General features: G+C 34.2%; 2 protein-coding genes across 3 annotated transcripts in view; both read left to right on the top strand.

Annotated features, from left to right (window-relative positions):
- LOC132108103 (clathrin heavy chain 1-like) overlaps window positions 1-7,501 on the top strand; it is a 32,124-nt gene extending 24,623 nt beyond the window's left edge. The window contains exons 29-32 of the mRNA XM_059514649.1: window positions 430-600; window positions 1,236-1,457; window positions 5,512-5,587; window positions 6,599-7,501. Coding sequence (XP_059370632.1) covers window positions 430-600; window positions 1,236-1,457; window positions 5,512-5,587; window positions 6,599-6,729 — 600 coding nt within the window. The 3' untranslated portion in view covers window positions 6,730-7,501. The remainder of the gene's footprint in view (window positions 1-429; window positions 601-1,235; window positions 1,458-5,511; window positions 5,588-6,598) is intronic.
- A 946-nt stretch (window positions 7,502-8,447) lies between these two features.
- LOC132108102 (vacuole membrane protein 1-like) lies at window positions 8,448-20,607 on the top strand. Of its 2 annotated transcripts, none has more exons than XM_059514647.1 (12): window positions 8,448-8,552; window positions 9,254-9,355; window positions 9,671-9,803; window positions 10,208-10,298; window positions 10,494-10,604; window positions 12,564-12,731; window positions 13,802-13,933; window positions 14,803-14,883; window positions 16,619-16,735; window positions 17,120-17,181; window positions 19,081-19,183; window positions 19,737-20,607. In XM_059514647.1, the coding sequence occupies exons 2-12, from the start codon at window positions 9,277-9,279 to the stop codon at window positions 19,878-19,880; spliced, it is 1,221 nt and encodes a 406-aa protein (XP_059370630.1). In that variant the 5' UTR covers window positions 8,448-8,552; window positions 9,254-9,276; the 3' UTR covers window positions 19,881-20,607. The 2 variants fall into 2 exon arrangements, with proteins under 2 accessions (XP_059370630.1, XP_059370631.1); XM_059514648.1 differs by lacking the exon at window positions 8,448-8,552 and adding an exon at window positions 8,570-8,801.
- The last annotated feature ends 5,218 nt before the right edge of the window (window positions 20,608-25,825 follow it).

Here is a 25,825-nt window from a genome sequence, read left to right as displayed (position 1 = left end):
AAAGTAAAGTACTCCCAGTCTCCCACATCCCACTGAATGCTGCAGAGACGCTGTTCGGGAAGCACGTGACATAAAACGAGGCCAGCTATTGGCTATTCGCTACTTCTCCTGCTGTACTGGCTGAGTAAAACCTCCGGTGGCTCATTACTGCCACACTTTGATCACCGCAGATTTGAAATATGCACGAAATGAGCCGCTTACGGCAAATAAAAGTTATTTAGCAACGAATCGATGACTTTTTATTTATTTACTTTTTGAATTTATTAAATTAGTTGACAACTATTTTAATAATTGATTTTTATCGATTAAATCGATTCGTTGTTTCAGCTCTAATATCAAATGCACCATTTTGGATCCAGCCTGTAATTTTAAACACACTATCTTGGTTGGCAGCTTTGTGATCTATTGCCTTTTTTTTCTTCTTCACAGGCTCTGCGCACATCCATTGATGCCTACGATAACTTTGATAACATATCTCTGGCTCAGAGCCTGGAGAAGCACGAACTCATCGAGTTCAGGCGAATCGCTGCCTACCTGTTCAAAGGCAACAACCGTTGGAAACAGAGCGTGGAGCTCTGCAAGAAAGACAAACTTTACAAGGTCTCACCTTCAGCCAACCGTCTCTTATACCAGGGCTTGGTGTCAATATATATATATATATATATATATATATATATATATATATACTGTAATAAATTTCTAAATTAATATATATTTTTAAAGTTTTTCTATTCATTACAGGACACTATAGTAGCATTTTAATCAAATTTTAGCTTTACATTTTATAATAATTATTTATTTTGATAAACAAATTAAATTTTACCCATTTACTTATTGATCTAATGTATTTGTCTTATTGTAATTTTTTTAAATTATTATTGTTACTTGCATTATCAAATTTTATTTTTATCCAATTCTTATTTTAATTTAATTTATTTAGTCTTATTTGCTTATTGATAAATGTATTTATAAAACTTAATTTAATGTAATTTAACGTGTGTGTGTGTGTATATATATATATATATATATATATATATATATATATATATATATACACACACACACACACACACACACAGTTTTTCTTTAAACCTTTCTATGGACCCCCTAGTACTTAAATTCCTTCAGTTTGAAAAGCCCTGTCCCAACCTCATGGGATGTCATACTGAGAATGTTGCCCAGTTTTGGCAGGAGATCTTGTTCACTGAATCTTTGTTCTTGTATCTCTTCTGCAGGACGCAATGCAGTATGCTTCAGAGTCAAAGGACACCGAGTTGGCTGAGGAGCTGCTGCAGTGGTTCTTGCAGGAAGACAAGAAAGAGTGTTTTGCTGCCTGCCTGTTCACCTGCTACGACCTGCTGAGGCCCGACGTGGTCCTGGAGACCGCCTGGAGGCACAACCTCATGGACTTCTCCATGCCCTACTTCATCCAGGTCATGAGGGAATACCTCAGCAAGGTGAGCCTCCATCCAACTTCTGGGTCTGATGGTGAACACCGTTTGGGATGGTAGATGCTTTAAGCCCATAACACACTGTATGATTTTAGCAATCCTATAAGATCACTACATGTCACGACATGGATCTTATAAACCTGGCTACGACGTGTGTGTGTGTGTGTGTAAACCAAAGATCCTCAGATCTGGCCCACAAGATCCACTTTCCTTCGGAGTTTAGCTTTAACCCTAATCAAACACACCTGAGCATGCTAATCAATGTCTTCAGGATCATTATAAAATCGCAGGTAGGTGAGTTTGATTAAGGTTGGAGCTAAACTCTACAGTGCACTGGCCCTCCAGGACTAGATTTGAGGAGCCTTGACCTAAGGGTCTGTTTACACCTGGTCACTTAATGCGTTTTTTCTAATCGGCTAGCTAGATTTTCTAAAGATCCTGAAGACATTGATTAGCATGCTCAGGTGTGATTGATTAGGGCTAGAGCTAAACTCTGCAGGGAAAGTGGAGCTTGTGGGCCAGTTTTTAGGATTTTTTATCATGTAACAATATCACTTTCAAAAGTTTGGTCAAATTATCTTGTTTTTGAAGGATGTCTCTAATGCTCACTAAGGCTGCATTTATTTGATCAAAATACAGTAAAACCTTAATATCGTGAATATTATGGTTCAAATATATATATTTTTTTTTATTTTAACATTTTATTTTAGTTTATCCCTGTGATGACAAAGCTAGATTTTAGCAGCCATTATTCCTTTTTTAATTTTCATAATAGGTTTCTAATATGCTTATTTAATGCTCCAGAAACATTACATTTTCAGTATTCTTTGATGAATAAAAAAAAGTTAACGTGAACAGCATTTAAATGAAATATTTTGTAACATTATAAAAGCTTTACTATCACATTTGATTAATTTAATACATCCTTTAATATTTCTTTTAAAAAAATCTTACTGATTCTTATCTTAATCTTACTCATCCATATTATGATGACTTGCAATTTTTGTACCTTCTTTCCATACTTTCCATTTTTTTCTACTTGCTGCCACATGTTGAGTTTTAAAGTTTTGTTTCCTCTTTTATTCACGAACAATGAATATTTTTGTTACAAGTTTAGATTTATAGTCACACTGTGTAATATTAAATAATTTGAACAAAAAGTGAACAACAAATGCTAGTGGATTAACAGAGGACATTTGATTTGTATCTTCTCTGATTTCTCACGGCTCATTTCTTTGAACACTTCTGGTGATAGCTGCTTTTGTTCTCTACCTGCTATTTGCAATGCTGCACTCTTAAGTTTGCTTTTTCTTAAGCTGCCACTCTTAAATTCCCTTTCAGGTTGATGCAATAACGGAAAAGGTGAAGGTTCACTCTTATTCCATCTTTAACCCTTGTAGTTTGGAAGACTGAAACTTTGAAGAATCTGCATGAGTTTTTCCCTCCCACTGTCACACTGCTGCTTTTAAATAGATACCTTAACTAGACTTTCCTTGAGTTTCTTCTAGATTACTGACCATCCGTTTGCCAGGCGCTGTGGTTGTCCTCTTCAGAAAGCTGGAATTTGCTGATGAATGCAATGAAACTGGAATTGCATTGATTGCCAACTAGACTATTTGAATAAAAAAAAAACGAATTGTTAAAGTTCATCAGCCAATTCTGTTGTAGACTGATTTTTAGGTAATGAGGTTCAAAATGAGATGACGGCAAAATGAAGTGACCACATTTTCATAGTTAATACTAGCATTAAAGTAAGAGTTGCATGGTTGCTTGATTTGTTTTCAAGCTGCAATCTATCGACAGCTATGAGAAAGTGTGGTCCTTCACAGAACTAAAACCATTGTATGCTGTAGATACTTCACAAGCATGTGTTTTACCGTGTTAGTAGCAACCTTAAAAGCTCAGGGATCGTAGATGTTTGTTTTGCCTGCCTCTGGAAGCCGTGAATGGCTGTTTAACCCATCTCTCACCCCGTCACACCTTCACTCTTACTCGGCCTTTCTCTCATGCACTCTTTTTAACATGGGAATAACAAACTACACCGGTGGCATGATTTCTTCCTCTCAACAAAACTTCGACCTTCCAATCTCTTTAAGCCTGCTCAACAGAATAATACTTGAATGTTTAAAAGTTGACATCTGGGCTCCATTCTTCGAAGGCATCTGTTGTTGATGATTAGTTTGGCTGGATTGAGTTATCTGAGATAATTGTGCGTTCATGGTTTGGTTTAAAGGGGGTTATGTATCGATACTCGAAACCACGATCAGCAGTGCAGCGATTGGCTGGCGGCAAGACAGCAACATAATGACATCATATAATTAAAAAAGACACCTGATGAAAAACTTGACAAATTTCTGGACTTTTATAAGGAAACAGCCAAAAGAACAAAACTACATAAATGTTATAATATATAAATGAAAATGTTATTTAAATTTTTTTACATGTTTCCCAATTATTTATATTCATGACTTCTATGATTTGTACAGGCGTTACATTTTTATTTCAATGTAGTAATTAGCAATTCATATTTCAAATTAAATGTTAAATTTGAACAGATTTGTTACGTGACAGCATTAATTAAAGTTTCTTAAGGGTCACGATCATGTTATCTGCATCTCCTGCGCTCCATCAAGCCATTCCCATGATAGTGGTTATTGTTCAAATTAATGCATGTAATTATTTTATGACAAATAAATCTTTCAGTGAGTAAAACCGTCTCTATACATAGTATTAAAGACTACACAACATTATTATATTATCTTTAAATAAATTTTTTTTATGATTATTATTATAAATTGTCACTGTATCAGTAGGATGCTCTACTAATAAAGTAGCGGTGGTACCAGACATATTTTGAGTATAAATTCTGCATAAAAAGATGCAATCTAATCCTGTTTACATGAAATAAGCCTGCTCCCGAGCAGGTTTAAGCTTACGGACCTGCCGGTGACAGCAACTCCAGGATAGGCTTCGAAGAACCGACCAATCCAAGATCTTGACAAATCATCAACAATCAAATCCAGCTAACGGAGTTGGCGACGTACGAAGAACGAGACCCAGCTCTATGTAGAGAACTGAGCCCAAATACAACATTTAAAGGGATAGTTCACACAAAAATGACAATTCCTTAATCATTTATTTACCCTCAGGATGTTCCAAACCTGTATGACTGACTGACTTCTGTGAAACACAAATGGAGAAATTTTGAAGAATTTCAAAGGTGCTCTTTTCCATAAATATGAAAACGACAAAACGGATGGTGCCAGGCTCCAAAAAAGACCATACAGTTCATAAGTTATCATAAAAGACTTGAAAATCACTTTGATGGAACTTTTGAGTTTGAATATTCTTCAAAATGACAACTTTTGTGTTCCACTGAAGTAAAAAAAAAATAGTAGATTTGGAATGACATGAGGGTGAGTAATAGATAACAGAATTGTAGTTTTTAGTTGCATTATTGCTTTAAATCATAATTCAAATCATTGAAGGATGGGTAAGACACCCAGAACAGTCTAACCTTTGTAACTTGGCTTTTAGTTGCTTATTTGTCATCTATATCAGATTATGGCTTTGGTTGTTTTATGGTGGTAGGGCACCTATTGGTCTTTTGTAAGTTATTCGCACAATGACTTCTTTTTCTCGCAGGAGCATCTTTCACAGAACCTGTCCAGTGAGCAGTGTCCTCTGACTATAAATTCCTAATTGATAATTAATAGGATGCTGACTGACTGTATGGGGTACCATCTTATCAGTACCAAGTCTTTATCGATTGAATTTACAAAGCCATAGTGACCATGATTACATGTGAAATGCATAGACCATGAGTACATAATAGGATGTTTATTTCAATGGGAAGTATTTGTCGTCGGGTATGGAGTGCCTTGGCAAGAAGCTTGTGCCCCGAGACCTGCTTTGAAAGCGTTTGCACCTTGTATTAAGCTTGGCTTTATGCATCTCCCATGAATGGTCCCATCCATCAGTCATTGCCCCCTTTCTTCAAAGTATTTATCTCTCCTCATTGTTTCTCTCTTCTCCTCCTTTCTCGCTCTCCTTCATTCAGGTTGACAAGTTGGATGCTTCAGAGTCTTTGAGGAAAGAGGAAGAACAGCTCACAGAGGCACAACCCATTGTCTACGGTATGACCAAGAAAGAAAAACCTTTTATAACTCCACTTCAAATTATTGGTCAAGCAATATGTTATTTATATGGCTAATACAGATATTTAGAAGGCACTTATTTGTTTTTTTTAATATATTACATTTTATTTTTAGGTTTTATTTAAAATAATTATTGTTTTAACAATTTATTTTGCCTTTTGTGTTTATTTTATTGTTATATATATATATATATATTTTTTTTTGGTTTAATACTAGCAAGCATGAATGAAATGTATATTTAATTCACATATATAATTAATGTAATATTTTCACTCAAATTTTTGCCGTAACCTTAAAATACCTAATATGCCACAATATATTAGCTTATCATGTTACATGTTTTGTACATTTTATGTAGATTTTTTTTCTGTTGTTTAACGCTAAGAAATAGCAAAATATAAGAGAGGAATTTATATTTAATTTGCATGTATAAAAATAATTGCAGTAACCTTAAAATACATATGCCAAAATATAAATTCATTGTTTCACATTTAAAAAAAAATATATATGTCTTTTTTTATGCTAACAAGTATGAGTCAAATTTATATTTAATGCACATGTATAATTTATGTAATTTCCACTCATAGAATATTTGGAGTAACCTTAAAGTACCAGATATACTAGATATTTGCTCATTATATTACATTTTTTGGTTTTGTTATTGTTTTATTTTTTGTTTAGTGCTAGCAACTATATGAGTATGAGTATATTTGCAGTAACCTTTTGGGTATTTTTTTTTTTTTTTTTTTTTGATGTTAGCAAGTATAAATTAAATTGATATTTGATTATATTATATACATATACAATTAATGTAATATTTTCACTCAAAAATATTTCAAGTAACCTCAAAATAACGAATATGCCTAATATATTGGTCTATCACCATAACAAATGCAGAGTAGTCTGGTGTAAAATATTTAACAGTCGCATACTAAACCTGTGGTAGGTGGTTTTTGTATTAATGCTCCGGTGTTTGCTCCTTTTTCCCAGGCACACCCCAGCTGATGCTCACTGCAGGCCCCAACGTCGCAGTCCCCCCACAGCAGCCTTACGGCTACGGCTACCCCACGGCGACTGGCTACGGCCAACCAGCACAGCCAGGCTTCGGCTACGGCATGTAAAGCCCTCCTGCCCACAGCTGTCCATCCATCGCTCCTTAAGTTCCTTACTGGCTTATTGTGGTCTACTCACAAGATTATATAAAGTAAAAAAAAAAAAAAAAAGTTTTAAATTATTTTCCTTAAAATGCAATGAAGGACTTCATTTTTATTTGTGTTGTCAAAGAAAATAATCTGACCGCATTTTTGTTATTTCACATTCCATATTTAAGGCTACTTATATCACTAGCATTTCTTTACTTTTTTTTTTGTTTGTTTGTGAGCTGATTTTTTTTTAAGGGGGCATGTATGTAAGTGTAAGTTGTGTATGTAAGTGGAGTGTCGAGAAGAGCAATTAACCTTAAAATATGTCGTGAAGCATCGGATTTGCACTCTGCTGTGAGAGGAAACTAATGTAGAATCTCTTAATTTTTATGTATTGTATGTGAAGAGCTTACACTGTCAGTCTGTTTAATGCATTTCATTACTGTATATTCTGAAAAAGGTTCAACGATATTTGAACATGAACGTATGCATCCATGGGTACATTTAGCTAACACTAAGTAATAATCTGATATTCTACACAAATATGTAGCTGTATGGAAATTTTAAGTGCATACAGACATGAATATAGTAAATGATTTTAATCCCTTAGCCTAAACCGGTTTCTCCGATCGACCTCGTAGTTGTTAACATCTCATTCACTCCATGTGTAACAGGTGACCTTTCCTTGTATTGAATACAGTGCTCTTTCTTGTGTGAATCCATTTCCATAAATGAGCAAGGGATACATTGATTCTTCTGACTTCTGTGTTTACTCATCCGATTCTTTGTATTAAGGTTTGTGCGTTGCCAGGTGTCGTGTTGTTCTAGCTCTCTATTCGTAGTGTACAGAAGAATGAATATGCAAACGGATGCCAATGCTTTGTCCACCTGTAAGGTTTGTGTGCGATCTGCAGATTCAGAAAACTGGGGAATAAATTCACAGGATTGTGATTATTTTGGTGGCTTGATTGTAAATTGGCAAAGATTAAAATGAAACCCATCCATTCTCCATCATAGAAAGCTTGCCACTTTATTTTTCTACAAAGCAGACACAGCAGCTATTAAAGGTGCACATGGTCTTTTTTTTTAAGCTTTGCTAGTTTATATGATGGTCATATTGGAAGGAACTGAAAAAAAATTGTGTAGTTAGCCATTATTACATTACACAAAAATAAAAAAAAACATATCAACATGCTGGCGCCCACGAGGTGACCCCCTTCATGTACAACAAACCGGAATTTATTGGGCTAATGATGTAATGTAACATTTTACACACATTTAATCTAAAACTTTAAAATGTGGAAGAATCAGAAATGTATATTTGTAAAAATGTTCACTTGTATCAGTCTATAAGAGAAAAGACTGGATTTTTTATTAATAATTTTTTTTATTCCACATATTTTAGACGTGTATAAACATATACGGGAAAGGTCATGAATTTCCTTCAGTCATTCGATAGTAAGCAAGATCCCGGATACGCATGTAGCAGAATAAATGTCCTCCTGGTTCATCCTAAAATAGCCTTTCCATTTTTGTCATCGACAGTCCCCAAGCCACACGGCGAAGCTGTTGTGCGACATCCTAAATTAAAATTCACAAACGTTCTATTATATTGAGAGCATGGTGAAAATGTTTTCAAGCCAAACTAAAGCTCGCTTAATTTTAGCGACAGATGCCAGTCAGCAGGCAGTCGGTCTCTCTGGGTCTTTTATTTTGAAAAGACGTCACCGTTCTCACTAAACGTGAGTCATTTCCGGTGGCTGTTGTCGCTTATTGCTGCTGTCAGAACGGAAGAGTTGAAGGTATGACTGTGTCGCTTCACTTTACATTATCTCTGTTAGGACTCTTCTCTCTCTTTTTAGTCTTAAAGTATCTGAATATCATTATATAATCGACGCTGGGTCTGAAATCTAATATAAACAGCGATAGTTGACACGAAGCTAACATAGACAGCTAATTCTTGCCGGTTCATCACCCACATGGACGGTTTGAAATAAATATAACATGTAAATAGAATCTGGAAATGAGATTTTGTTAATTTATAATAACTGGTAATTACCCAACAGGTGTTAAAAGTGTCCGTATACTATAACTCTATTTAACCAGATGGTTAATGTTCTGCTATGAAGTTATAGCTCAGTTGGGTTAGCTTAAGTGCTAGTTAAAGGTCATAGTTCAACCTATACAGACATCCAGAGTCCTGTGATGGAAACAAATGAATATACTTGTACTAGAATACATCATAATTTTTTTAGCTTTAATGATTGTAATGATCTTTGTGGTCATCAGATTTTAAAAAATGTTAATTATTTATTTTTAATCAACATTTATTACATTTATTCCCTAAAGACTAACTATTAGCGCACTCAAGGTTTTCTTAAGAGGACAAACCACCATGAAAACTTGTTTGTCAGCCTTCAGCAAATTTCCCAAGACATCAGTGAGTCATGTTTCAGCGGCTGTCATTTATGATGACGTTACAGAGTGTGTTTTCTGTGTGCAGGTGTCTGTAAACAGTAGTGGGAGATGGCTGCAAATGGAGCAGAATGTGAACAGCCACAGAAAAGACTAAACCCTAAAGACAAGCAGAATGGCAGTTCTACAGGTTCGTTAAGCTGATGGAAAGCTGATTTAATCAATTACCTGCTGGCAGTCACAGCGTCACCCTCAGCTGAGCTGATCAAGGGTCAGGACCACAGATAAAACGTCCTGTTGAGATAAACATACCTAACCTAGTCACTGATAGATTGATCTCTCATCACTGATCTTAAATAAATGTTTCACCCTAAAATGTGAACTCACCCTAACCCTCAGGCCAATTTAGCATCACTTGCTCACCAATAGATGTTTTGCATGTTTAAAAAATAAAAATAAAAAATAATTGAATTGTATTTTAAAAGCATGTGTATTGTACCCACAGATTCATCTCTGAGAGAGAGAAAGCAGCTGGACCGGGAAGAGCGTCTCTCTTTAGTGCTGTGGAAGAGGCCTTTTACCACACTAAAGTATTTCTGCATAGAAACCCTCATTACCCTGAAAGAATGGACGTGGAAGTAAGAAATTTAGTGTGCACTCAATTTTTAAGTGTCTTTTATATATGGTTTGTGGGAAGTTTAACCAAATTATTTGTCCTTGTGTCTGTCCTTTTATGGTAAATCGATTTCCTATATAGGCTCTATATATATATATATATATATATATATATGTATAGCCTATGTATATGTAAAGTTCATGTATTTCTGATCAAATAAATGCAGACTTGATGAGCACAAGACTTCAAAATAGAAATACAATTTTTTTGACTCCAAACTTTTGAACTGTAGGGCTAGTTGGGATTATTTGAATTAATTTATGGTCCTACATATAATCAGATCCACCTTTTAGTAATCAAATCTACTTTTAATAGTACAGATCAGTATACAGTGGCTATTTGTTTATTTATTGATTTATTTTGCAGGCTTTGGCAGAGAAGAGGTGTGGTATTTTTGACTGTAGTCCTTTTTTCACTTTTTTCATTGGCTTACTCAGTAGAAGGAGAACATCAAGAGGTGAGCTCAGGGATTTCTACAGCATTTTGTTGTCATCAGAATTGCTGTATTGTTAATGTAATTGAATTATTGTAACATTTCTTTAAGATCAGTTTCTTGCTAAAGAAGGTAGCCTCTGTAAGCTAGCCATTAAGAGAATTCATTACTCTGAAGTGTCTTTATTCTTTATGAACTTAGTGTTTGTGTTGTTTGTAGTATGTACAGTACCTGGAGAAGAAGTTCCTGTGGTGTGCCTACTGGGTAGGCCTGGGTATTTTGTCTTCGGTCGGTCTTGGCACTGGACTGCACACTTTCCTTTTGTACCTGGTAAGGATTCTTATACTGGACCGCTCTATGTATGTAAATACATACATTTATATAACCTCGATGGTTACAAACATGGTCTGAAACACATCTCATGGGGTCTTTACTTATGGTACAGTCACCTAAATTAACTGTCAGGGGCCTAGTGGGACCCTCTGTCAAAAGCGAAGTATATGTGTGTGCTCGATGTTCCACTGAAGTATATTAATAGTATGACAGAGCATGTCAGATCTCGTAATCAGACCTTTCAGCAGTTTCAGACTGAACTGCGAGACCGTGGTCGGTGTGTCCACTTCCACTGGCTGTGGTGAAAGTCAAACCCCTTCTCTGTCACCAGAGAACTCTAGTACTTTGTGCTCCGTTTGTGTTGCATGGGCGGCATTGTGAAAGAATGGGATGTGAAAGTGCAAATATGTACAACGTTTCACCTCAAATTATTATTATTATTTGTTTTTTAATCTTTTTTAATTTGTAAAGGACAAAAACTATAGAGAAAAAAAGAAACACAAATAATTATAATTATTTTAATTTTTTTAGGGCAATCACGGTCAGTCATAATGATAAAGACTTCTTTTTAGGTTTATACACCTATCATTAGGAAGAAAAAAAAAAGTTTAATATAATATAGTACTTTATTATTTTTTCCTCTTGGGGTTGGTAAAATTTATTTATGAATTATTATAAATTATTCAAATGTAAAATAACATATTTCTAAATAAATGTTCTTTTAAAGTGTAATTTATTCCTGTTGCAAAGCTGAATTTTCAGCATCATTCCTCCAGTCTTCAGTGTCACATGTTCCTTCAGAAATCATTGTAATTGGCTGATTTACTGCACAAGAAACATTTCATATTATTATCAATGTCAAAAAATGTTGAGCTGGTTCATAATTTTGTGGAAACTTTTATTTTAGGATTCTTGATTAAGAGAAAGTTCAACAGAACAGTGTTTATTTTAATTTTTTTTTGTAAAACAAAATCCTGTTACTTTTAATCACTTTGATGCATCCTTGCTGAATAAAAACTTCATTTTTGGTTGGTCTTTGGCACCAGAAGCCCTGTATTAAGCTTTAATGTAAGGAAACCAGCCTGTCAAAACAAACAGGTTCTCATCGTCTGCATCTAATGATTGAGTTTGGGAAGTGGCTTGTGTCAGGTTTCAGTGCCTGGGAAATAAACTCAGTTGCAGTGAGTAACCAGATAAAACAGTCGCTGTATCAGGCTCTTTGCTGTGACACCGTCATGAGCTAATTCCTCTGAAAATGACTAAAAAATGGTCCTGACTCTTGCTCACATCACCTCTGCCTGTAAAGATCCCAACAGTCAGCAGAGTGACATAAGACTAACATCAGTATTTAGACTGGGTTTAGGTTTAACAGGCCTTTAAGTGCAGGTTTTGGATATCTTGTTGCTTTATGGTCATCATAAAGCAACGTTTGAAGTGAGAAAATAAACGTTTCTGTATCACTTGCTGCATCTGCATGGTATTTTCTGTTGGATTAAGGTTGATTCGGATGGATCTGTCCACTAAATGGTACCACCCGAGTCATTCTTGCCTCCTTCGGTTATGCAAGATTAATCAGAGGTTAAAAATGCTAGACATGGTATATCGTCCAGTCTCCTCTCCCACGTATCATCTCCCACGGACAGACCGACTGTGGGAATGAATGACATCAATGTCTGTTTTCACTTAGCAAATGAATTGTCATTCAGTAGGTGTTGCGGTTTTTCCGTCGTGCTGCATTGATGTCACAAGTCTTTTGCTGTTGCATTTGAACCACAAGTGCTTTTGAGGTAGTTTTACGTACTTGGTCAATGAACAATTGTTTATCTTAATTGTGAGGTACTAGTCTTAGAAATGTATCAAGCTGTGCATGTGACAGCGCTCATGGAAAAGAAATGTTCATGCTCACGTGAAGTATTATTTCAGTCTGTAAACATGTGACTGCATCATTTCCTCCAGGGTCCGCACATAGCTTCTGTCACCCTGGCTGCATATGAATGTGGCTCTGTGAATTTCCCCGAGCCACCCTACCCAGCCCAGATAGTGTGTCCAGAGGAGGAGGTCCTGCAGGAGAGCATCTCATTATGGACCATCATGTCGAAGGTTCGCCTGGAGGCCTGCATGTGGGTGAGTGTTTTCACAGTGCAGTCTTTCCTCAAGTACTAAAGCTGCTCACTGAAGGCACTCTTGAAAGTCAAAACTCTTGCCAAGTGTAAAAAGAGATCACACGAAGTGTTTTGGACTTATTTCAAACCATGTAACAAGTATGATGTCACCACCTCTGTTTAAAATATAAAAATAAAATGGTTATAAAAAAATAAATAAATATATATATATATATATATATATATATATATATATATCATTTTACAATGTATAGCAGGATATATTAAAAACATTAAGTAGAGTGTTTAGAATTAGTAAGGATATTTAATTATTTTAATGTTGAAATGTAATTATAGTTTATATATTTACATTTATATATTACAATGGTTTATAATATTTTGTAAATTTAGATTTATAATTGATAGTATATTTATATTATAAAAATGTATATTAAGTTATTATATAATATTTGTAATTTAAATATAGTAAGTGTGTGTAATTTAATTAAAATAAATGTGCATTCCTTGTATATGTGTAAGCCTTTTATTTTGGATGTGATTAATCACGACTGATAGTTTGACAGCACTAATATATATAGATAGATAGATGGATAGATAGATAATATATATATTTTTTTCAATGTGTATATAAGAATAATGTACATTTATATATTCTAAATTACTAATTTACATTACAAGTAAATATTAATACAATTTGGAAGTATAATATTAATAATTTGGAACATTAATAATAATTATTGTATTTATAATATACTTTAAAAATGAATTATACCTCCCCCCATACAATTTTACATTTTATCCTCATTTAAAGGTTAAGTAATTATTAGAAACATTTGCTAACAATGCTTTGCATCAACTTTTTAATTTAAGTTTGCACTATTTAAAACGTCTGGTTCTGTTTCAGAAGTCAATCTCATGTTTTGATCCTTTTTGACATTTTCCATAAATTCATATCTCAGGTTTCAACTATAAGCTGTGAAAGTCTATTGCATGTATGACTATGTTCTCAGAAACCTTTGATGAATCCTATGTTGTCCCCATTAGGCTCATCATTTGTGACTGTGTTTGTAGGGTGCGGGCACGGCTATTGGAGAGCTGCCCCCTTACTTCATGGCAAGGGCGGCACGGCTGTCTGGAGCAGATCCTGATGATGAAGACTATGAGGAATTTGAGGAGATGCTAGAGCAGGCACAGAGCGCACAGGTCAGGATTTCATCTCATACTGGACCCGCATGTCTGAACCTTCACCTTCACACAGGCAGCAGTTTCTTTTGATCATCATTAGGAGCTCCGGTAGATGTTCAGAGCTTAACTAACCATTTCCTTCCAGTGCTCATGCCTTGATGAAGCCGACAGTGATGCCCCCCATGATGCAGCTGATACTGTATCCTGTTAGTGGCAGGTGTCCCAGTGTCTTATTCCCATGAGCCCTCACTATTGTGGTTCACTTATGGGTCACATGATTTCTTGGAAGGGCTCTCCCCTGATTTCCAGTAAACCCTTTGAGCAGCGGGTGACTCAGAAGTAGAGCTTCTCTTTAATCACAGCCTCTTAGTGTCTAAGTGGACCCCACATGGTCTGCCTTCAGATTTTTTTTTTAATTGGAGCGCTTTAACATGGTGCATTTTAGCCCAGAGTTTAGTTATTAATCAGCAAAATGGCAGACTTTTTAAATTTATTTTGCATAATTATACACAAGTAATTATTTTATATATATATATATAATATATATATATATATATATTTTTTTTTTTAAGATTTTCACAAACGTTTTTTGTAATTTATTTTTCTTTGTAATTTTTCCTTTTAATTTTGTAACTGAAGGTTTACTTCATATCGTTCTAAAACTATACACTGAATAACATTTATTTAAATATATTAAAAAAATTATTATAAAATACAAATAGTTCCTAATCATTTAATATTTTTCATGATTTTAGTTTTGAAATAAACTGTTTCAAATAATATAAAGTAAATTGTATATAGCAGTTGTAAGAAGTCATGTAGATTGGTGAATCCTACAATCAATTGTCCATTTCAGGTTTTTTTTTTCTTTGTCAAATTTCTTACAGGACTTTGCGACAAGAGCCAAACTTGCAGTGCAAAACATGGTGCAGAAAGTGGGATTTTTTGGAATTCTAGCTTGTGCCTCCGTAAGTATTTTTTTTCCAGGTTTTTTTTTAGTTTTAAGTTTTTTATTTTATTTTATTTTTGATATATTATGAATGGAGTATGTCTCTTCATTTACTTCAGGGTTCCCGCGGGGTCTTAAAAAGCCTTAAAAGCATTGAATTTATTAATTTGGAAATAATACCTTAAAAAGACTTTAAAAAGTCTTGAATTTTGATGTCTGGGTCTTAAAAATTGTGCTGTATGTAACTTCTCTTTATTGTAATTTCCCTCAAAAGTTTCATTTGTCAACCACGATTATTTTGATTAAATAACGTAGTATAAATAAAGAGTGGCGGAACCAATAATTGAGAACGCAACGCAGCCCCGAGTCACAGCACAAAATACTGCGAACATGTGATGCCTTCAGTAAATGAAGATCATGTGCTACAGCAACACAACACACAACACAGACCTCAAGCAACAAGCAAAGGAGAAGCGCGAAAAATCAAAGAAAATCTCAGCATTCCACAGGAAAGGTTGACTGACGCCGTTATATTTTTAACGTTTGATTTTACGTTAGCTAGCTACCAATTTCATTCTGAGGCTATGGGGAAATGTAAATTTAATGAAGCGTGGCTGGATAAAAACTCTTTTCGTCATTGGTTAAAACCAGTGGACAGCAACGTTTTTGACGCTTTTTGCACCATATGCAAAAAAAGGATTCAGCTAGGTACAAAGGGGAATTAAGGCATTAGAGTCTCATGCCAAGTTGTCCAAGCACATGAACGCTCTCAATGGACAAAAACAAACTCCTTCCATCGCCTGCGTGTTTCAACCAACTAACATTAGCCAGCTTGCTGCTAGCGCTGCAGACCCTCCAGCTATGACGGAAACTAGAGTGGATCTGCACACAGCTTTTGGGTCCACACCAACAATGAAAGCCGAGGTGTTGTGGACTCTTAACACAATCGCTAAACACCAGTCCTACAATGGAAATGAGGGTATCTCAGAGCTTTTCAAATGCATGTTCCCTGACTCTGACATTGCTAAAACGTTTACTTGCGGTCAGGATAAAGGAGAAGTTGACGGAACTGGCTGTCCTTGATAAAGAGATTGCTGCCCTGAGTGAAGAGCTAAGGAGTTGACTGTGTTTCTTAATTTAATGTATTGTTGAGTTCTAATTTTCGATGTTTATTGTTCAGGGGTCTCTCAGTTCCCCATATTCCCATCATGGTATAAGTAGCTAGCTAATGTTAAAAAACAACTTAACATTGTTCGGCAAACTTTCTTGTGGCCTACTGAAATGTTTTTATTTTTCAGACCTGCTTGCCTTCTCTTTTACCCATTCCACATTTGAAAAATAAATGAACACACGTTCAAGGATTTAGTTTTTCTTCGCTGGTAGGGACGTGAAATAGGTATTAATTTTTTATATAAATGGTCTAAAAAAGTTCTTAAAGACTTGAATTTAATTTGAAGAAACCTGTAGGAACCCTGTTACTTACCTCTATCCTTTATTTATTTATTTTTATATATATATATATATATATATATATATATATATATATATATATATAAACCTCTTTATTTTTGCCTATTTCATAATTACAGATTTCCAGTGTAAATGGTTTACAGTAACACATTCACTGTGAATAAGCAGTTAATGTAGTGTGTTCACTGGTTTAATGTAATACTTAAATACTTGGTTCTGTGTTTCACATTGATTTTCCAGTATATTATCTTTCAGTGTTCACCAATGCTTACAATGTTTCTCAGATCCCAAATCCCTTGTTTGACCTGGCTGGAATCACCTGTGGTCATTTCCTGATTCCATTCTGGACCTTCTTTGGAGCAACTCTCATCGGAAAGGCCATTATTAAGATGCACATTCAGGTATGAAAACCAATGTTACATATTTTTTTAAACACTTTTGCTTTATGCTTTTTGAGTGAGTCATAAAACAGACTGGTGCCACTAGATCATCAAAGACACACCTTTGCATGTAGCTTCTCGGAGTTTCTAAATGTTGACTAAGCAGATTCTAGACAGCGGTGCATTTGATGTCTTCAGGTCTGCTTATTTCATCCAAATGATCGAATCATGAGCATGAGCGAGTCGGTGATCTCACCGGGTGTTGTGTGTCTCATCACAGCGTTATTGTCTCACTGTCTCCTAAAGACACATAACATAAGATCTGCTGCATGCAGCCGCCGCCTTGAGGAACGTGCCGTTGATTCATTGTCTGACCATGTTTATCTACTTTTTGCTTCTCTACAGAAACTATTTGTTATCATAACATTCAGCAAGCACATAGTGGAGCAGATGGTCTCTCTGATCGGGTGAGTAACAACACCAGCGTGAGATGAATATGGACACCCTGTGTAAACAACAGTAAACATTTATAGCGAATAAACAGTAGCTTCATGAATCAAGAATGCATGAAATTATACTAGTTGTGCACATTCTGAGGATGGATTTGTTTGCTTTTGGCTTCATGAGTGGTAATTCAAAGTGTTTTTGTATTATTAATCATTCAATTTCGCACTATATATATATATATATATATATATATATAAAACTAACGTTAAGTTTTGAGGTCAGCAAGATCTCTTTTTTTTTTTTAAGAATTTAATTAGCGCTGTCAAACGATTAATAGCGATTACTTGCATCCAAAAATAGTGTGTACTATGTATAATTATTATGTATATAAATACACATGCATGTGTATACGTATATTTAAGAAAAATGATTATATTAGAATGATTTCTGAAGAATCATGTGACACTGAAGACTGGAGTAATGATGCTGAAAATTCAGCTTTGCCTCACAGAAATAAATTACCTTTAAAAATATATTCAAATATAAAACAGCTTTTTAAATTGTAATAATATTACAGAATATTATTGCATTTGTTATCTAATAAATCCAGCCTTGGTGAGCATAAGCACTTTTTTTTTGTTTTAAAAACATAAAAAAATTATGATTGGTAGTTTATAGATAGAAATACAAGGTGAATTTCTTTGTGAATGTCATTGTGACATGTAAATGCAAAAAAAGGAAACCAAAAAAGGATCTAGCAGGGTTCAAAGAACTTTCATGAGCTGTGGCCAGCTTTTTTTTAATGCTTGCCTACGAACCCCTTTCACACAGTCTCATTCTTAGCATTGTTTAGTCTGAATCATCTATAGAAATGCTTATAGTTTCTGTTCCTCTAGACTGCTCAATCCGTCCAGGTCACATTTCACCTAAAAATCAGAAAGAGAGGAAATTATGTTGTGTAAATTGATCCTATTTTAAGACCAATATGATTTTTTTTTTTTGTCAGAGCTCAAAGCTAAAGCCTTGGGCGAGGGAAAATGTGCTTAATTGCCATTTAAAAAAATAAACCTGTAGTTGACTATTAAAATGGTTACTGATCATCCTTTGTAATGCTTTTCATTTGATTGTAGGTAGAAATGAGACCTTGATATACACCAACACTACATTTGCATCACACACTGAAGCCACTTATTAGTAAGCATGAGAAATCTTCACCATTTATGGTGATGTCTGTGAGTTTAGCAGGGGATGCAGTCAGAATTGAAATGATGTAACAGAGTGACTCAAAAGTGGAGATGTGGTCTCCATGTTGGAAATCTACTATTCATCTCTGAATGAGGCCGGACAATTGTAGCTTTATAATCAAGCCACATCGAAAGCACTTCATAATTACCATTTAAGAATGCAGTCAGCATGTTTCATCATGATTTAAGCGAGATCCTTTGAATTCGACGTGCCGCTCAAACTTGAGGTTGTTAATCACCAGCCAGGAGTTTTCTTGTGGTGAGGTCATGTGACCAAGACCAGCAACGTTCAGACTTTATATTGTGGTTCCTTTCAATAGTATTTGCTGTGCTTTTTGATGTAATAAAGATATGAGAATTGCATCTGAAACTGAAGATATGTGGTGCAGAAGTATTATAATTGATCTTACATGATGGCTTGGCTTCAGTGACATTCACACCCACCCAGAACTGGGCGGTTCTTTCTACATCGCTGTGATGACACGATATTGAGTCACTTCCTCATTAATTGCTTTCGAGCAGTTCCTACAGAAGCCTGGCTGCTATAAGTGAGGGTTCAGAGAGCTTCGGTCTCATTGTACTGGGGGCTTCAGTGAAGGAAGGCTGATGTGGACTGCTGGCGGCTTCGGTTACTGGTAAGGCTTTGCTAATCATATCTTTGTTTTTTTCGGACAGTATTATCCCTGGAATCGGAGCATCTCTTCAGAAACCTTTTAGGGAGTACTTGGAGGCCCAGAGAGCCAAGCTTCATAACCCAGTAGGCGATGGAGCAGCAGCAGTAAGAATTAACAAATGCCCTCTCATTTATTTTATTGCATTTTTTTGTGTGTGCGTGTGTGTGTGTGTGTGTATATATATATATATATATATATATATATATATAAAAAATATGGTTTATTACGCTCATTCAAATTAATTCTCACATTTTATTTAGAAACTTATGTGATTCTGAAAATATTAAAGGCTAATTTAATTTGGCCCAAAAATTGTAAGTAATTGTGATTTAATTTAATGATTAAATATGGTTATAAAAAAATATATTTTTTAAATTCAGTTTATTTTTTCTAATGGTGTTTTTTTTATTCTAAAAACTTAATCTTCATTAAGTAATTCTGATTCGTTAAGTAATGTTTTCAAATAATGAGAAATATAATAGAAATTGAAATATAGCCCAAAACCTTACTTTAGTAAATCGGTTTAAAAAAAAAAAAAAAGTTCTTGAATTTCTTTCTTGCTTCTAAAAATATGAAAGAAATTTAATGTGGCCCAAAAGTCTTTTTTATAATGATGTATTATTTATATATAATTTGTATTTTTTTTTCTTTCTGCAGGGTGGAAGCTGGCTCTCGTGGGTGTTTGAAAAAGTGGTGCTGGTCATGGTGTTCTATTTTATTCTGTCCATCATTAACTCCATGGCACAGAGCTACGCCAAGCGTCTCCAGCAGAAGAAGTACTCAGAAGGGAAAACGAAATGACGGACTCACAGAAAACCATCTCATGAAATATTTAAGCTAAAACTGCTACATGAGCACTGATTTATGTGCGCTTCTGTATGTTAACGTTCATTGAGATCCCTTTAGTCATGTGGAGTCCCTCTTCATTTGTCCATAGTGTGCTCGGCTATTTAAAACCAGATTTAACATTTACAGAACCAAGGCAGTCTAGCTAACAGGCTGTGTGGAGTCAGACTTGTTGCAATGCCTTATGCAACATTTGGAGGTCATGCTTCCATTGAAGTGTATAAAGTTCTTAATCAATAGATTGATTTATTTAATTTCTAACATACAGGTATGGATGGGGAGGGTCTGTTTTGTGATTGGAATTTCAGGGATAGTTTTTTTTTTAAATCGATATTGATGTCATTTTGTATTTCTTTAAATGTTTAAAGAGGATAGCAATATCAACTCCGATCATCGTGGGATCATCTAAATAGTTTGCACATCTTGTAAAATAATGTTTTTACTATACGCACACGATGTTTATTCTCTGGTCTTAAACCAAGATGTCTCAAACTAGTGGATGTAACTTTTAACCCAAGAAAATTAAGATGTAATATTTGCATATGTTTGTGCATTTTGAACTAAAACTATAAGTTGATCCATACTTTCCTCTTATTTTGGGCTGAAGCATTTGTGTAGTTAATTATGATTTCCCTCAGAACTAATGTCACATAATTTGTTTGACATTAAATTCATTACTACATCTGTTGTTATATTTGCATTTTACATTTAAAAAGAAAAATACATAATGAATAATCGGTTCTCTGGGTTCAGACCAATGGATGACAGAAGTTGGAGGATGCGGTCTTAAAAAAAGGTATGTGGAAGCTATATATCTGTCAGTCTATTATTATAAGTGTCTGTCTATCATCCGTCCATTTTTCTGTCTAATAACACGTATATAACTTATAAGAAGTGTCCTGTTTCAGTGTGTTGTGCACATTGAGTCGTAAGTGTCCCATTCTGTCAGGTAGCTTATCAGACTGGTGTTGGCAGGAAGTCATATGGCAATATCAGTCTAATATGCTGCCTGAAATTTTGGGCTTAGTCACCATCTGCATATTTTTTTCAGGCTGAACTTTGTGATGTTAATATTTACATGAACCATTTAGACTACTGACTAATGATTGTGTTCTGCAGTGTTCAGTGGATCTGAATAGCTAATGAATTATTTCCTAGTTTATTAAGCAGATAGACATGTTTAAGCTGAAGCATTTTGCTTGTTTCCTTTACGATGCTGTTCACAATAAACTGTGGTTTCCTTCTTGAATGTTTTGCCACGTTAAATGTTAAACATTTAGGCATAATTAGATGTAGTTTAAGAGAATATATTGTAAGGTAAAAATTTAGGCAGGAAAGCATGACGGTTGGATGCGGGGCCATTAATGAACAACACTTGTTCAGTGCAAACTCAACTGCATCTTTGTATTGAGGGGTTTTCTGAGGCTTTCAAACGGAGCTTTTGTTGTGGGTCATTGTTGTAACATGAATCGTCCTTCATTTTCTAGCTGTATGTGCAGATTCCATTTTCTGTATTTGAGTCCATCCGAGGTGCTAAAACAACGAAAAAGGGTACTAAAAGCCAAATTGATAATTATTACATAGACTGTCTGTTACAACCCAATAACTTCTTAAAGGGACAGTTCACCCACAAATGAAAATACTGTAATTACCCTCATGTCGTTCCAAACCCCTAAGACCTACGTTTGTTTTCTTAACACAAATTTTTGATGAAATCCAAGATCTTTCTGATCCAGCATCACCAGCACAACAGAAAAATAAAATGCCCAGAAAGGTAGTAAGCGCATCTGTAAAATAGTCCATGTAACATCTGTGGTTCAAACGTCATTTTATGAAGCTGTGACAATACATTTTGTACACAAGGAAAGAAAATGAACAATTTCTTCTTGTCCCTGTATGTCTTTGACACATGTTCATGGCAGTATTTGTTTTCTTCACACACAAAAAGTAGCTTCATAAAATTAAGGTTGAACCAATGGTGAAGTAGTGTAGGTAGAAACAAAAACGCAAAAAGAGTGATACCATGCATCCAATCATGTTAGCAGTCCTTACCAAACCAAACATCTGCAGACATTTATATACATTTAATTCACAGTTCAGAGATTGTTTTGGCGGGGTCTGTGCTTACTTGAGATCTGTACAATCGTCTAATCAAGTGAATTGTTTTTTTCTTGGCATCTCTGATGATATGTCTTCGTTTTCACATTCAGTATTTGCCCTGCTGATGATCATAAATAAAGCGAATGAGCTGGTAAATTAAAATGACTGAAACAGATTAAAAGAAGAAGGAATGACGATTACTTTATATATTTTAACAATATATTTTAACAAATGTCTCCAGTGGCAGGAATGTCACATCATATGAAATCAATATTGTCACTTTATGATGAGCGGTGTATGATCAGGTAAATCAGAGGTGTGTGTAGCTGTTCTAGTGCTGTAAAACTGTCCAGAAAATCCTCCTCAGAGATTCCAAACATGAACATAGGCCCTACAGGAAAAATTAAATAATACAAAAAAATTTCCAGTATTTGTTACTGTATTTCTTACCCCGATGCAAGCTTATTCCAAGACTATATTGTCCAGGGGTTTCAAAAGGGACTGGGTGTTACTGACCAAAATGGCAGACTTTCCATATCCATTAAAGGTCACAGAAGAGGTCCATGTGCGGAAACTATTTTCTGTTTTAAACCACCATATAAAACAGGATCCTTAAAGCCATCTGTTGATTGAAGTAATCTGCATGTCAGTTTTCTATACATTTAAAAAAAAAAAATTTAAATCCTGTTCCAATTGCAAGAACATGCTTTATGATAAAACCCTGCATGTACTTCATGTCTCTAGTGTGCTATATATATATTAACAAATTGGCAGAGTATGAAAAAGAGACTGGCACCATTTAACACAATCCCTTCAATGTAACAAAGACGTACAGCAGCTTATATCAACGGTGTGTGTACACACACACACACACACACACACACACACACACACTACTTACACAACATACATTGTGTAGGCTAATTCTTTAAAAACATGTATCCACACTTTTTGAAGGAACATACAATAAAATGAAGACAACTCTGTTTAGATAAACTTTTAAATAATAAAAAAGGTAAGTCAACCTTTTAGTCATTTAGAAAAAAAAAATAGTGCGCAATTTAGAATAATTTTTTTTCTTGTTTAAATGTATTACATTTTAACTAAAACAGTTTGTTTCGACAAACAGTAAAATAACGAAAAATATAATTCTTCAAAATTCTGCACTATTTCTATTTATTTTTTATTTTTTTCCCTGAATGGTTAAAGGCTTCCATTTAAAAAATTAATTGTAAAGGAATAGTTCACCCAAAACTGAAAATTTGTTCAATCATTTTCTCCCTTTCACGTTATTCCAAAACTGTAGGAGTTTCTTTCTTCTGAACAAAAGGTAGTTGTTGGTTCTACTGTCTACCATAGGATGGAAAATATACTGTGGAAGTCAATAGCAACTGTTTGGTTACACAGAATCTTCAAAATATCTTCTTTTGTGTTTAACAGAAGAACAAAAAAAAAAAAAAAACAAGTTGGAGAGTTAATAAATGATGACAATTTTCATTTTTGGGTGAACTATCTCTTTAAGGAATGACAGTATATCAGAGATGGGCTTACCTGTAACTACAGTAGATACATCTTTCCCTCGTAGTATTAGAAGATTAACAAGTGATACGTTGTTAGACACTCTCTCCTCCAGATGTGTCCACTGATGGAGATGTGTTTTATGTTCATCAGCCGGCAGCAGATTTTGTGTCATTCTCATGAACCAGAATAGCATCAGAGAGCTGGTAGAGGTGTGACAGTGTCAGGGTTGTAGTTTTGCACGATCACCTGGAAAGGCAAACCAACATAAACAGTGAATAGCAACAGTGTAAGGATGAATAATAAAGTGATAAAAATAGTTTAAAGCACATGTACCAAGTTCGTAGGAATGCACTCTTTGTATTGATATGGTTTTAAAACTTATTCCACTAAAGGCACATTACTGGTGAAATATGGTAAAACAAACAAACTAACAGATATCACCATAATTCACCAGTTAATTATTTAAAGCACAATAAGAGGTTTTTGTATTTGTATTACAAGAGTGTTGTTTATATTTAAACGTGGAATTCTTTCATTTAATATGCACTCATTTGCATTAAAATCCAAACAAAAAATCTTAAACATTGGATAGAGCCACTTTCTCCATAAATCAGAAAAATAATGACAACAGCCCCCACAACCCCCCCCCCAAAAAAATTAACCTGGTTTTAGAAATAAAATCTATAAAACTAAGCTGAATGATCTATGAATTATATAATCCCCTCTGTAAAAACTTGCAAAATATAAATAGGAATACACCTGCTAACTTTGTTGCAAAAAAAAAAAAAAAAAAAAAAAACATTCATTAATGTGTATTTTGGCTGTTTTCTTTCCACTAGTCTGAAAAAGCACATGCTATGAAAACAAAATAGCCTGAAAAAAATATAAAAATTTCAGTGCATGGATAAACAAAAAGTTTACACTTAATAACATTTTAATAGCATTTAAGGAAACCGAATAATATGAAACAAGTAATCTTAGTCATTATGGTAAAAAAACAAAACAAAAACAAATTAAAAAGGTAGAATATTATTATGGCAAATATAAATTGTAAATGTATAAATATTAAGTTTTTGAGTCGCACCACATGCCTTTTTACAAACTGAATTAAACTTGCATTGTCATAAAAAGGTCAAATTATCTGATATTTTAAGAAACATCTTCAGCTTGAAAGTTATGAGGGTCTGCAGAGGTTTGTGATTTATTTCTGCATGTTTTGCACCACATGAGCTTGTTGATTATTTTATTATTAAGCAGTGAAGCTGCTAAACTATTTTAAAAGGTTTACTTGTCGTGATTTTTATTATTTGAATTAGCTTTTTTCTTCATTGTTATGTCATGACAGTTGTTTCACCCTGACATTTGTGACTTTATGAGCACTAAAAATTCATCCAGAAATTAAAAATGTGTTCATAACAGAAGAGGTGTATTCAAATGATTGTATGAATTAATTTTATTTGAAGCCATTTTCCATTAAGTTACCAGATCCACACACACACACACATACACACACACACACACACACACACACACACACACACACACGCACACAAAACATGTCATATCATTGACCCAATGCTTCTGTACCATTTATACTTGAAAATACTAAATAAATAAATATAAAAAATTATATATATATATATTGCATGAAGCTTAACATTTATTTCTATTTTAAGCACATTTTTCTAATTTGTTTCACTTTTTACCTGGTGGGGATTCTCATTACTTTAGATTAAACTGAAGATTTAATTGCAAAAAATAATACCATGATGTAAAGGTTACAATTTAAATAATTAATTAATTGATGCATTTAATGTATTTAAATTTGAAGAAATATTGGAAAAAATTGGCTGATAGAATGATTGATCTTGGGTATCAATCAATCAATCAATAACACTGATAACAATTTATTTCCTTCAAGTGCACAAAGAAAGCGTGTTATTCGTTGTGATTACTTAACCGATGTGCGGTGTTTAAAATAATAAATAGCCTAAGTTATTTATAACACAACAAAAAACATTGAGAATTAATTTTTTTAATGTATTTATTGCTATGATTTATTGTCATTGTTTTGTATTCTGATATTATTTGGATTATATGTACTAGCTATATGAAAATTGTAAAATATAAATACATATATATATTTAACATAAAACAACACACAAAAAAGTAATATTATAATATGTTCTATAATTATTTTTGGCTTTTGTATTCTGATAGACTTTTTTTGACAGTTACACGGATGAAAACAGTCCCGCGCAAGTATTTCCCGCATTCCT

This window comes from Carassius carassius, chromosome 28, assembly GCF_963082965.1.
Source record: "Carassius carassius chromosome 28, fCarCar2.1, whole genome shotgun sequence".
In the NCBI taxonomy this organism is placed as follows: domain Eukaryota; kingdom Metazoa; phylum Chordata; class Actinopteri; order Cypriniformes; family Cyprinidae; genus Carassius; species Carassius carassius.
This window is presented reverse-complemented; position numbering and strand designations above follow the sequence as displayed.